Here is a 14,298-nt window from a genome sequence, read left to right as displayed (position 1 = left end):
ACTGTCCTTTAAAATACTTCAAAATTAAATCTTTGTCACAATTTTTCAGGCAAACATACCTCAAATTCCTTGGGAGTTGTTTCTTCAACAGTTACAGCTTGATTGTGTTAGCTGACAATCTAAAGTTTTACACTCATATCCTGAATGTGTTCACAAAGATAACACAAAATTCCAAGTTTCCACAAGGCATTCAATTTCCTTCACGACGTGGCATGTGCCTGACTGTGTCTCTTCACACATTCCTATGACCCTTTAACTGACTCCGGCCCTTCATGTCAAGTCAACGGTTAAAGTCTTACAATCTCTATATTTTTAATCATTGTTTTTATTACTACAGTGACCCCTGACTTTTAAACAAATCATTTTTACGAAGTTGAGCGACCTCATATTTGTTCACATTTTTGAACACACCAAAACATACAGTCAATGTTTTTTTTAGCAACATCGAACTACGTTAATTGTCAAGCAAGGGTAAAAAAGTGAATCACTGTTAACATTAAGACACTGTTAACAATATCAATCACTGGTACCCCACTGCTCTGCATGTAAATCCAATTCCAGCGTACTGTGCATTTTTCCTCTTGTAACCCATTAGAGACTTAGTTTTTTGTGCAAAAAAACACACCTTTAGCCTATGATATCCAATTATTAAGACTGCAAGACAGGGGATCACTGTTCAAAAACTGAAATGTTTTTCTACAATGTTTTGCTATATCCCTAGTTACTGGTCATGAGCAATTTGTAACAGCTTTGACGTGACTGGGCCACTCTTCCTAAATGCCAATAAACCTGCTCAGGAAATACGAACTTTACGTTTTGTGACGGCTTCAGATAACTTTAAGAAAACGTTGTTTTGTTACTAAGGTTTGGCATTAAATGAATGCAACCCAGAAATCCTGCTGTTCTTTTTTTGGCCAATTTTGCCTTTCTTCCTCTTCTGTTATGGACTATTGTTAGCCTCCCTTTAGCAGCTCTTTGTGCAATTCTTTTATCATGTCTTTCTTTAACACACTAACAATTGTTTTGAGTTCATTTTTATTAGGTGGCTGATAATATCGCTTTCCATGCAATTACCACTAAATTAATCAGATCAGGGTTGAAGCCTGCCTGCTGTACCTCCAGGCCTGAGCAATCCACTGCTTGTCGGTGAATAAATCTGAACTTGGAGCAAGACCCTTCAGCAAAGCCGGGAGCTTTGAAGTCCCTAACAGTCATGCACACAACTCTAAATCACCACTGTGAGTCTGGTAGTGACAGGTGGTTGTTCCACCCTGTAGTCGGTGTGTTAAAATGTGGGCTGTGACTATTGCCACAGGTCAAATCTGTGAGCTGTGTCTATCTGCACTAGTAAGTCAAGGTGCTTGAGAAGGATCAAACCTGGAAGCAAAGATGCTATCTGCCGTTTTCCATCTGTTTGCTTTTAATGGTGCAGGTGGGACACAGATAAGGCACACCAAGTGAGAAGGATGAATATGTATGTGTCAACCTCTCTTTGTGGAGGTGGAGAAGCCCCCCCATGCAGCTGTTCTACAGCGGAACATGATTTTTAATTGACTTTGGCCAAGTTGATGCTGGTCGCAGACTCAGACTGACTTTAGCTAACTACAAATGCACTATATTGACCAACAATGTAGTGCACTTTTACTTATGCCGCATTTCCTAGTTCCCACTCTAACTTTTTTTGTCACTGAAGTAAAAATGTTTTGAGTAAGCAAGCCAAAAAGCAGCCAAAACCAGCTGACAAAGTAACTGGGAATACAAACAAGTCTGTGGACGAGGCCAAAGAGAATAAAATAACTTTTCTCAATTACCACAAAACAATGGCACAATCCTTATGTGAAACATGAACACATATTTCTTTCCCTTTTCTGTGCGTTCTAACGAGAAAAAACGAGTTAGCATGTGCCATTTAACATTGCACGTCATGGGAGGCACCTGTTAAGACTATAAAGCCCTCTAAAAAAAACCTCTAACGTCCCTTTTCTCGTTTTATATTAGGGCTGTCGAGGGATTACAATATTTAATCGTGATTAATTGCATTTTGGCCCTAATTAACTTACTGTATAATTAATCACATTTCATTACAGAACGAAATACGTTTTAGCTATAAGTAGGGGAAATCTCTTTGTGGTAAATGATTTGATACACAACTACGGTAACTACATCAAATTTTATGTAAGGGGATATCAATTTTGGAAATATGGGCCATTATTTAAAAAAAATAATAATATACATTCAGCAAGAATTTTTTTTTTAACTATCCCTTTTATTTTATTAGCATATTAGCTCTTGACCACGCCCACAAAAGTTCAGTAAATAGAAAATGTGAGCGAGTGAGGCCTTTCACACACTGAGATGTCACCCTCTGACACAAACATCTTATTTTGATTACTGGTTTTAAAGTCTAAATGATTGTGAGCAGAGAAGTCTATTTAGGAACATTCACAAACGATTATTAAATATTTGCCACAATTAGGCCTGTCACGTAAATGCCTACAACACATTTTACCTTTATACATAAATATTAATAAATATATTACAGTAAATATTATTTGATTAAAATACTATTAGTTAGAAATCCCCCAGTTTTTGAATGTTTAATGTGAGCAGTGATTTCCTACTTCCTACTTTGTTTGACAGTCCTTGAACGCACCTTCTAGCGTTATCCCATGCACAGATGCTGTACTTTTCCTCTTTTTCTTTCACCTCCTATTTGGCCCCAAATGCTGATACTACGTGGGAATGCATAAAGGTAAGATTGATGACCTTTGATGAGTGATTTGATGAGTGTTGGACCACATCAAGTCAATTTGTGCTTGGAAAAAAAAGTACAACTTAAACTTTAAGTACAATTTAAAGCCTTTCAAATTCATGGACCGGAGCTATGGAAGACGATAAAAGGTATATGGAAGATTAATTTACTTTAATACATATCTGCAGACAAAATTTCCGCACAAATGTGTGACTTTTTTTGTCCGGAAATACTACATGTCGTGTTTGCATTGTGGTTAGTGTGGGGTGAAAACGAATACGAATACACGCCTCACTGCAGTGAGGCAAAACATGAAAAATACGACACTTGACTTTCTTCCCTGGACTTTTTGATTATCAAAAACATGTCAATGGCTAACCTGTTGACTTTTAAAACAGATTTTCACAGCCTAAGTTTTATATTTTGTAGTACGGTTGTCCGTGGGTCGACACAGCTTTTGTCTTGACTCAATGTTAAAGCAATGGGGACCAAAGGCACTATTTTCTGGTACAAAATCTGCTCTAACGTCTTTAATATTTAGGGTAGAGAAGTGAATGAGGTATCAAATTAAAGTTCAAGACATGCTTTGTCAGATAGAATTAATCACAGACTTGATTTTACAAATGTAAAAAGTTTCTAACATTGCTATTTAGTGCTTTTAATTTGATGTTGTTCATGTCATAGTTTTACACAATACATAATAAATAAGATCACTATAATGTACTTATGGTTTACTGAGGTGTTGAAAACCTTTCCCTAGCTAGCTCGATGCTCATGATAGCACTTCTAATGCTATCCGCAGCCACTCGACTTCAGCCATGGTGGTCGTTACATTGACAGCCCAAATAGCAGCTCGTAACCCAAATTTTAGCTCGTAGTTCAAAGCAAAAATCAATGGAGAGACAAGTCATCTAAAAAACACTCCAACTTTGCGCGGTGTTCCAATGCACCTTTCAGGTTGAACAAAACCCCCACTGCAGCGAAAAGCATTGCTCCTACAAAGCAAGCAAGAGGCCAGCTGGAGATTTCTCTGGCCAGTGTCTATTCCTGAATGTGTGCGTGCCACTGCACCAGCATTCAGTCCAACACTGAGGAACATTGTCTGGTGTACACGCAGCGCATTTTACTCCCTCAATCGTCTGCCCACACCCTCCACAGTGGAGGAGCAGCGGAATCTGTGTTTACTCAAAAAGATTCATGAGCCCTGAGAGAATCAGCCCAGCATTAGATGACAACATCTAACAGGTGTTGATCATATGATGCTGATAAACATAATTAGCTGGATTTGAAAATGTCATCTTCCTCTTAACCAGGATGCCCGTTACAGTTGTGCCATTGTGGATGAGTCTAAACCCTAATTAAACTTTTGTAAGGAATTAGTTTCATGAACACATGGCCGTAACTTTAAGGCCCCCTTCAGATGCAGAAGGTTATCCAAGAAAAATCTGGCCCGTACGGGGATCGAACCCGCGACCTTGGCGTTATTAGCACCACGCTCTAACCAACTGAGCTAACCGGCCATGAGTGTACATCCTTCACACTTGAAAGGGTTGGTGAGCACGGTCAGGCTTACGTTCAGGAGGTGGGGGAGGGAAGTCTTCCGTATCCATGTTTAAAGCTCTTCCGTACAAGCTCTTCAGACCACATGCAGGGGATCAACTATGCACACACACATTCCTAAAGGGAAGGAAAAAAACAGCATGTCATGAGGAGGCACAACAGACAGGATGATTCCCACAATATTTCCACTTCAACAAACTAACTTCCCATTAATAGGATTTTACCACTGCTGCACTTGCTGTTGAATACATACTGATAATGTAATTTATATTATTTACCCAGTTATCCAATTGTTATTTGCTGTGGGCCTGACTGAGAACCAAACCAGTGCTAATTCACACAAATCAATGGACGAACACTAACAAAAGAAGCATTTGTTCTGTTTCTTCAGTCGTAGCGTACACAACAGTGTCATGCAAATGGTAGGAGCAATGTAATGTAAAAGCATGAATCGTGTGTGTTTACTCAGCTGCGGACCTGTAAGATTGAGCAAATTCACGAGAGCTCTAAAAATAAATTAGCTTGATGCAATCAATTGTAGATTAGACAACAGAATACAGTAGCAACAGGCGACTTACAAGCACACTGCAAATCTATTTGCCTACTTTATTAAATCATTGTAAAATAAAGAAAAACTAATAAAAAGTACTATGAACATTTTGTGTTTTGATGGTCAATGTGATAAGTAGAGGGCCAAGGGGAAGTGTTATTTACATGTTCAGACAAGAGGCATGTTAATGTAGACCTGCTTGGGCATGAGAGACACTGAATTCCTCACCCTCATAATCTTTGTTCATTCACAACCAGAGGTGACGGTATCTGTCAAGGGCTTGACCAAAACAAGCTTCCTGCTATACTCATTACATTGTAATGACATCATGCTGTAGTATAAAGCAGTCATTGTCGAGGTACTGTATGTATACTCCACGTTTTATTCATAAAACCACTATACAACAATACAAAAGAAGTGCCCAACTGTCCACTTTTGTGAAAAAGAAACGCACATGGTGGGGACACAGCCACAAAGATAAGTAATTGTGAGTCTGAAAGCTTGTTTTGTCTACAAATAATGTGAAATCCTCTGCTTCTCTGTCCTACGCCCTATTTACAAGGCCAGAAGGGACTGCAATTGGCTGGCAACCAGTCCAGGGTGTACCCCGCCTCTCGCCCAAAGTCAGCTGGGATAGGCTCCAGCATACCCCTGCGACCCTAATGAGGATAAGCGGCATAGAAAATGCATGGATGGATGGAAAGCCAGAAGGGAGATTATGAACACACGGGGCTAGTGTCTATAGAGAGCGGGGTGACTGGCGGACAATGCTATACTAACACTGGCAGGTAGAGTATGCAGATCCTGAATGGATGGTTGCAGTTGGCACACAGGGCCATGTAGGTTTGGATTTTTTGTCTCCCTTAATAACAAAAAAGGTTCATTTAAAAACTGCATTTTGTGTTCGGTTGTGTTTGATGATCTGAAACATATAAGTGTGACAAACATGCAAAAAAAAGAAGAAATCAGGAAGGGGGCAAACACTTTTTCAGACCACTGTATATCTCAGATGGTCCTGGGTTCAGTGGACTGATTTCACACTTGACAAGCTGGCACATTGCACACACTACACCTATGAAGATGAACAGTCAAGCCCTAACAAAATAAAATCTCTTCAGGGTGACTCATCTATCTATTCAAGGTCTGGGACGGGGAGCAAGGGAAGGAAGGGTGGGCAAAGGAAGCTATTAAATGTTTGGGTGTGATTTATGAAGCAGAGACAAGAGAAGTTACGTAGTGAAGAAGAGCAAACTCAGGTTTTGAGCTCCAAAGTGATATACAAGTCCTCACATAGATTCACATGCTGTTTTGTTTAATTTTTGCACACTGGAAAACAAAATACTGCTTTCCACAATCACATCCTTTGTATGTCTATAAATGTCAACAGGAATTGTCAAAATTGTGTTGAGTTACAAACAAAGCTAATGTCAGTGAGCGAAGGTAGAGCGGAAGACAAGTAAAATCCACCTCATGTTGATGACAGACTTAGCAGAGCATGTCATTACATGTTAGGATCACTGAACAGCTTCAGACACAGAAACATCAGGGGCCTCATCTATAAAGCTTGCGTACGCACAAAATGGGGCCGGAAAGTTCCGCATGCCGTTTTCCACGCAAAGTATGGTACCTAAAAAAACCCAACTTGACGTGAGACTGTGCGCACCGCTACGCCACCTTTGTAGTTGGCGTACGCACCTTTTGGAGACATGCCGAAAAGGCAACGCACATTTCAAGTGCTGAAGTGACATCATACAGTATGTTAGAAATAAACAAGAAATTGAAGCCAATGAAGATTTTTTCATTAATGCATGAAAACATCACACCATTATAGACTGAAAACATTTGTGGAAAGTGTTATTTGACATGACACTGATAGATATCATTTGTAATTTATCATAAACCCCATCACGCACGAGCGTATTGTATCCCGACTAAAAGATAAATAAAAAACAACACAGCGCTTAAATACTTCATCGTGTTATTTTATAATCATGATAATATTATGTGTTTGGTTAATATTAATTATAACAAACATCACGTTGTCAAATAATTCTAGGGGTTGGGTTTAGCAATTCATTTTCAATATAACTTCTTCATCCCCGTTTTGAGTCTTTGCGTCCACCATTAAATGAAAGAGAAGAGAAGAAAGAGAAGCTTATATTCATCTAAAATGTAATATCCATTATATCCATATAATGTACAAACATGTTCACTGAAAATGGATATGTGTGCCTTGATATCAGGCCACTTTTTTTTGTCTCGCTTGGCCCTGCTCCATTTCCACAAAAGGCAGCAGTTATGCCACTGCTGTGTCTTCCAAATATGATACCTCCATTTCTGTGAAAGCCCGCTTCTTCATCCTCGTACGTACATATATATGCACATATATATACAAACACATACATACATACGTACATATGTATTCAATGTATGCTATGCATGTTCTAAATAAATTAAATCATAAACATAACCATAAATGTGACAAATCAAATTTTTACATCAATGTTTTGTGCTGTTTTTCAGGGCTCAGTTACAATAATCTATGATTTTATGAAAGCTATTGAGAAACAATGACAATCAGCACACATCCCCTGACACCATCTGGAGCTCACTCACAATTAAAAGGCCCAACTTGGTTTTTCAGTGTGTGTTTTTTTGGTGTGTACTTAATGACGAGTGGCATTCCACACATGGGCTGAAAGCCCTAAACCCAAGCCTGGAGGAGAGGTTGGTATGGAGTGCTGGCTGTGAGTGTCTTTTCAGAAAAGTTGTTGCCTGTTGTATTGAGTGGTGTGTCCCAATCTTTGTTTTTGGCCAGGATTACAGTAAGAAACGTGAGCCTACAAAGAGACAAAGAATCTGCTTAACAAAGTCCACTGCAGAAAATGTTTGAGAGAGAGGACAGGAAAGTTGCCTGCAGCACCCTAATTTAGCCACTTCAAGACCAACATTAAAACCTCATTCTTTCACCATTGTATCATCAGATGGAGTTATGTGGTCTCAGCTCTGTTGGTATGGCTGATTAATGACAACCAATGGAACCAAACCTCCAAAACCCACAACTTTTTACAAAACAGCCAGTGTTGAACATTTTCCTGAATAAACAAAAGCAGGGAGGCAATTCAAGTTCCAAGTCCAAAGAGGAAACAGTCCAACCAACTGGCAGCCTTAATAAGGCCAGTTATTTTGTTTCCTTGTCTTGACCTAGACTGTGGTGGGAGCAGGCGGTTCAGACAAAAGCGCTTGTAATACAGCACGATTTTTTTTGAGTGGATTTGAAACAAAGCAACGAACAAAACTCAATTACAACAACATTAAAACAACAATTACTTGCCCCATATAATAATAACTTATGCAGACGATCACCTTAGGCAGCAGCAACTAAAGCAAGTATAGAAACTAGGGATGTCCCGATCCGATCTTCAGGATCGAGATCTGCTGCCAATCCGCTGTATTTTGAAGATCGGCCCGATCCGGTGGTCGTATCACGTTCGTAGCTCTGAGCCACACTCCAACATGGTAGGTGCAGTAATGCACCTCAAAGCAAGAAGAAGAAAACATAATACCACCATGCAGACAAGTCCGCGGTGCACCGTGGTGAAGTTAGTTTCACTTTGGACGTTGGATATTTGGCTCCGTAGCTACAGCGGCAGTTCCCCCTCACGGTGCCCAGACTGCTGCATCACAGTGTAGGGAGCTCACACAGGAAGTGCTGCTGTAACCGCTGGTTGTTTATACTAGGGACCGCAAAAACACTGCTATGTATGTCGAAACGGCTGCGAAAAAACTTGGAAACTCCTCTGGTATGGAGCATGAATGGAAGCTTGCGAGGTTCACTTAATTTATCAGTGTGCGTGTGTGTGACTGGCTGGATGAGTACATTTTCACCGTGTTGTGTTTTATCGCTGTAATGTAAGGACCATTTTACAATGCCCACTGACGACATGTAGGTTGAGAGTGAAAAAAGACAAGAGGCATGTTTATTCTTGCACCCAGCTCGTATCAACCGTGAATTGCCATTGTCAACAAACACACAACACATTCCGGACTTCAAAATAAGAGCACTTTTTGTCACATTTGTCTAATTCCAGCCATCCATTTTCCTCCGCTTATCCGGGTCCGGGTCGGGGGGGCAACAGTCAGTAGGGCAGCCCAGACTTTCTGCTCCCCGGCCACCTACAAAGGGAGGACACAAAGGCGTTCCCAGGACAGCTGACATAATCCCTCCAGCGTGTCCTAAGTCTGCCACGAGGCCTCCTGGCTGGGCATGCCCGGAACACCTCACCAGGGAGGCGTTCGGGAGGCATCCGGACTAGACGCTTGAGCCACCTCAACTGGCTCCTCTCGATGTGAAGGAGCAGCGGCTCTACTCTGAGCCCCTCCTGGATGACTGAGCTCCTCATCCTATCTCTTAGGGTGAGTCCAGCCAGCCTACGGAGGAAACTCATTTCATCTGCTTGTATCCACCAATCTTGTTCTTTCAGTCACAACCCAAAGATCATGACCATAGGTGAGGGTGGGAACATAGATCGACCGGTAAATTGAGAGCTTTGCCGATCCGGTACAGCGACCACATTACTGCGGACGCAGCGCCAATCCGCCTATCGACCTCACGCGCCAACCTTCCCTCACTTGTGAACAAGATACTTGAACTCCTCCACCTGGGGCAGGACCTCAATCCACCCTTTTCGGACTGAGAACTATGACCTTGGAATTACATCTGTGACTACATCTTCCTTAATCCCAAGCACGGGCATTACAGTTTGTTGAAGATTTTGTAGTAATATGCGCTGAGGCTGACGTCCCATTAGAAAAGTTAGCCAAGCTACAGCTCTCAATTACTGGACAAAATGGGGCCAATGATGTATTGCATCAATCAATGTAAGGATTTTTGCATTGAATTAATGGACATTTTATTCACTAACCCAAATAGCACACACTCTATGCTAGTAAAATAAGTGGAAAAGGTAAAAAACAGAATTGAAAAAAATGTAAACAGAAAAAACAAAATTTGGGAAAAAATAAAATTGATTTAATAGGGCCAACAGTTTGTTATAAAAAGTCATATATTCTAAATCGCACTACAAATTGATGTATAACCATGTCAAATGATTAGACCTACCCTAAAAGTATTTAGCAAGCAATTCCAATTTCTAACTTTTATTGGATTAGGGACCTGACTCACAGAGGTTTGTTACAAAAGCCCAAATATATTGTTGGTCATGCTGTGTAACAAAAAAGTAAATTCAGTAATTCTTTGGTTGCATTATTTTTAATGCTTCGAAGAGCTACTTTCAATTCCATATTATATATTCATTCAGCTCAACCATCAAGCCAATCTGAGCCAAACACTTCACCACCCACTCTGACCTCAAGTTGGGCGGGGAAGCCTCAGGAGTGCAGCAGGGCTTTCTAAATATATCCTTGGACCAAAAGCAAAAGTCTAATATTGTGAACAATCAACATGCAAGAGGAGGATCGGCGTGGTATCAGGCATCATTTGCGAATGTATTTGTGGGGGACACTGCTGTGAATAAAAGGATATACACTTAAAAGTCAGGCCTGCAGTATTGTCTTTCCATGGGAGAGATGTGATGTTTCAGATATAAGAAAGGACTGCATGCCTTACAACTCTGATGTCATGTTTTATGACTGCCTTTGAAATGACAATGACATTGCAATTATAGTGTTTACCATACATATGAGGTACACTGGAGTCAACACTGACATGGCCCGGACTAATTCTAGGCGCTAATGAAAGATTAGGCAATTGTGGAAGAATGTCAGTCTTGGATGTCTCTTTGAACTGGTCTCTGCCCACCCAGCAAGCCACACCAAACATTTTGAGAGCTCAACATGATGTCAGAAACACACTTTATTGAGAAGTGAGCAGTGGATTAGTGGCTATTTGGTTAAATGGTTATTAAAAATGTCTGATAATATCAGCTGGCAACATTGGCATAAAAATGAGATATTGGCTCATAGCCGTATCTGTTAATAATAATATTAGCGCGCAAGTGATGACATGCTCCACACAGTAACAATCTTGCTAGCTCCGCAGTGTGGAATTATTTTCAGGTTTCACCTTTGGATTGTAAATATGCAGTTTCAAATGAAAGCGCTCGTATGCGAGGGGGGGCATAGGCTGTCTTCCTACTTCGACTTCTAATCTAATATGTTTTGTTCGCGCTGCGTTCATGCGTGACATGCTGATGGAGCCCAGTTCAGAGTTTTACTGATTGCAGTAGTCCACAGTTTCACATTTTGCACTCTACTTTGTTCACATAGAAATGTCCCAACTGCATCGTTCCCAAATTTAATTGGATTCCTATTAGTAGGAGAATGTGTTATTTTAGTCGATTTGTGATTTTTGTTAATGACTTGTCGAGACAAAATGTTTAAAATAAATATGTCACTTTTTCTACAACTTACATTGCATATTGTAGTATTCGTCTTATTTTGCACAAACAATGTTTATGTGTGAAATGGATCCAGTGGCATCACAGTAAAAGAAGCATTCATTCATTACACAAGATGTGACCTGGCATTAGTTTGAGGGAAGAGCTGCTGCCTATATCGGTAAAGGTTGATATCGGTATCGGAAATGAAATGCTGGACAATATCAGTATAACGGACATCGGCTATATAAAAGCCAATATCCAGCATCTGTAGTTGTAATGGCTGTCTACAGGAACCAATTGTTGCAACCAATTGCTAGCATCATGACTGCATCATTGTAGTGATTTCAAGGGATGGGAAAAGGCCATTTCTGAAATCAAGATTGACCTTTGGCCTTGCTCATCCTGTGGTGGCTGAGAATGTGCTCTGCAAAGCTGAATGCATAGAGAAGTGTATTTACGCTGAGTTTGAATGGGAGCCTCAGTTCTAGCAGGCAGTGACATGTCATCACCTTCTCTCCTCTCCGAGAGTGCTTTTGTTTGCGCTTGTGCTGTTATATAAAACACGCCACAATATTATGGAACCATAAAACATTGTATTGTTGGTGTACTCTAATACAGTACATGAAGGTGGCACATTGCTCGTCTATGGCATTTCTGAAAGGATGTTTGGTTCATAAAGCCATCATAAAAGGATTAACTTGTGTGACGGTGGCTAGGAGTTGACCACCAGTTACCAATGGGAAAAATGTCAACGTTTCTTCCAAAAAAAATTAAAAATAACAACAAACAAACTCAAAGACAGGTTGGCCAAAGTTATTACAAAAGCAAATTGTTTCTCCCAGCACATGAAATGTGATGATTCAGTTACAGTTGTGTCCAAGTGGTGTCTGAAACCTCAACTTTGATGCACAACATACATAACTCATGACCGAGCACTCACAGAGTGTAAGGGGAAATATACCTGTCGTCCCAAACGGCCCACTCAAGATGTTTACAGAGTTGCAGCCAGGCCACCATGGTGATTTGCTAAACAAATTGACAGTGAAGACTCCTACAACTGCCTCAGCGTGTGGCGTGAACACGCATAGAAAAACTACTAAAGCCGATAGGGTCAAACACGCAGCAACCAAAAACACACAAACACCATAAAGCCATAGCCAAGCCTACGCTACAATAACATGGCTACATGGCTATGTAAATCGGTTGCTCTATATACTGTATATTGTAAAATATTACGGCCAAGTGTTAACAAGTCTTCAAAAGCAGACCACCTTTTTTCGGGGCATCCCGTTCATGTCTTTAGACCTATTATACTAATTTTCGGGCCTTTGTATTAAGTTCTGGACCCCTTTAGAACAGCTGCACACGATAACCCGCACAGAAAGCTTTCTAGATTTTCCAGACTCTGCACCTCTTCCTGCAGTGTGCAAACGGTAATTTACTCCACAACCGGGCCTCCTCCAGGTACGCCTCAGCCAAGCCCACTCCATTGTGATTGGTCACACTCCCAAGCCCTCCTTAGGACTTCTGGACAGCTGCCGAACCTCACTTTCTAATTTTGCCGGTACAGGAGTTGATCGTGAACAGCGATTTATCTTTTTAAAATGCCCGCTTTAAACATACAGCCATAGGTGTTTATATGCATGCAGGTAACACTCCCTCCGCTCCCTGTATGCACACTCTATAATGCTACACAGACAACCGCTTTTGTCCGATTACTTACACAAAATAAACACAGCTAGGACACTGATAAATTGTTACTTGCAGCTTGCTCTTCTGACTCTTCAACATGACCAAAACAGTCCCGTGTGAAGTGCCGTTGACAGATGAGCATATTTTTGTCTTGCTGGCCGGGAATCAGCAACTGCAACCACTTCTGCCTGATGCCTGCCTCTTTAGGAAAGCTGAACAAAATTCGCTTTGCCTCACACCCGAACAAACATTTCCTGGGAGCCATTGCTCAACGTGCTAACACGGTGAAATCTTTGACAACAGAGCAAAGCAGAGCGGGGGGAAGGGAGGCCTACAGCGTGTACCTGGACATGCCCATATAAGGAAGTCAGGGTTGCGTTGACGTCAGTGGAATTAGGTGTTAAAAAAAAAACTCTGTAAAAGACAGCGTGCAGAGCCATCCAAAACTGCTCTCAGAGCTCACTTCCAAATGCGCAAACCTCATTATCTGACGCGTTGGCAGACAAGAACACAACATTGTAACAAAATTTATAAGTCAGAAAAGAGGAAAAGCATTTTAGGTCCCCTTTAAAGATGGACATTCCTCAGGTCTGGTGCCCCTGGTAGCCTGGCTTAACTTCTGTTATGTTCTGTGAACTTGCAGCATTTCTCATGCAATTTGTGTGTTTTTGACATTTGTAGCATTTTTCTTTAGCATTTTTTGATCATGCACCATATACAGGTATGTGATTGCAGCATTTGCTGCATTTTCCTGTTGCATTTGTTTTATGGTGCTTGTGTGTTTTTGGTTTTGGATCATTTCTGTGGAGCATTTGGATTTTTGGCCCTGTCAGCGTACAAAACACCACCATAGCATTTGTGTGTTCAGAAAATTGGAAATTATTAATTCAGAATTCGACTACCTGCGAAGACATCTTCCAGCTGACTGGATCTGAGCAGCAAGGAATGTTATGCATGACTACATGAATTTGTTGTTGGCAGGGCGGCTCCAGCACAGGAAGACTTCATATTGAAGACCACACTTCCTCACTACTGTACATGGCAAGGTCATATATTTTTGCTTTCATGGACCTTGTTTGTATGAATCACTCTCTACAATGTTTGCTTTTTAATAACACTCTTATGTAAGGTATGTGTGTTCAGAGGCAAACGTATTACAATGTTTGACAGCCAGATCTTGAATAAGCATTGATATGTCTAGTTAGTAGTATGTGTGTCTATGTCCCTGCTTTCTATAAATGGGACATTGTAATGCACGAATGGCTTGAGGCTAAAGTAACATAACTGTCTTATTTTCGGACACGTTGACGCTGGGTAATGTTATTGGACAGTGTTGGCAACCT

The 14,298-nt window shown here is 40.8% G+C and overlaps 1 protein-coding gene and 1 non-coding gene across 7 annotated transcripts in view; both read right to left on the bottom strand.

Moving 5' to 3' along the window:
• arhgef10 (Rho guanine nucleotide exchange factor (GEF) 10) overlaps window positions 1–14,298 on the bottom strand; it is a 54,109-nt gene that overhangs the window by 39,454 nt on the left and 357 nt on the right. For 4 of the 6 annotated variants that reach the window (XM_054796733.1, XM_054796734.1, XM_054796735.1 and 1 more), the window contains exon 2: window positions 4,326–4,429. The exons of 1 other annotated variant lie outside the window; for it this stretch is intronic. In XM_054796733.1, the coding sequence (XP_054652708.1) occupies window positions 4,326–4,362 (37 nt within the window). In that variant the 5' untranslated portion in view covers window positions 4,363–4,429. Of the gene's footprint in view, window positions 1–4,325; window positions 4,430–14,298 lie in introns of those variants that run through there. One more of the 6 variants, XM_054796736.1, reaches the window with a different exon arrangement.
• trnai-aau (transfer RNA isoleucine (anticodon AAU)) lies at window positions 4,199–4,272 on the bottom strand. Its single transcript has one exon. It is a non-coding gene; the product is annotated as a tRNA-Ile (tRNA).

Source organism: Dunckerocampus dactyliophorus, chromosome 13 (assembly GCF_027744805.1).
Source record: "Dunckerocampus dactyliophorus isolate RoL2022-P2 chromosome 13, RoL_Ddac_1.1, whole genome shotgun sequence".
Classification (NCBI taxonomy): Eukaryota; Metazoa; Chordata; class Actinopteri; order Syngnathiformes; family Syngnathidae; genus Dunckerocampus; species Dunckerocampus dactyliophorus.
Note: the sequence above shows the minus strand (reverse complement) of the source record. Positions and strands in the feature narration are given on the sequence as shown.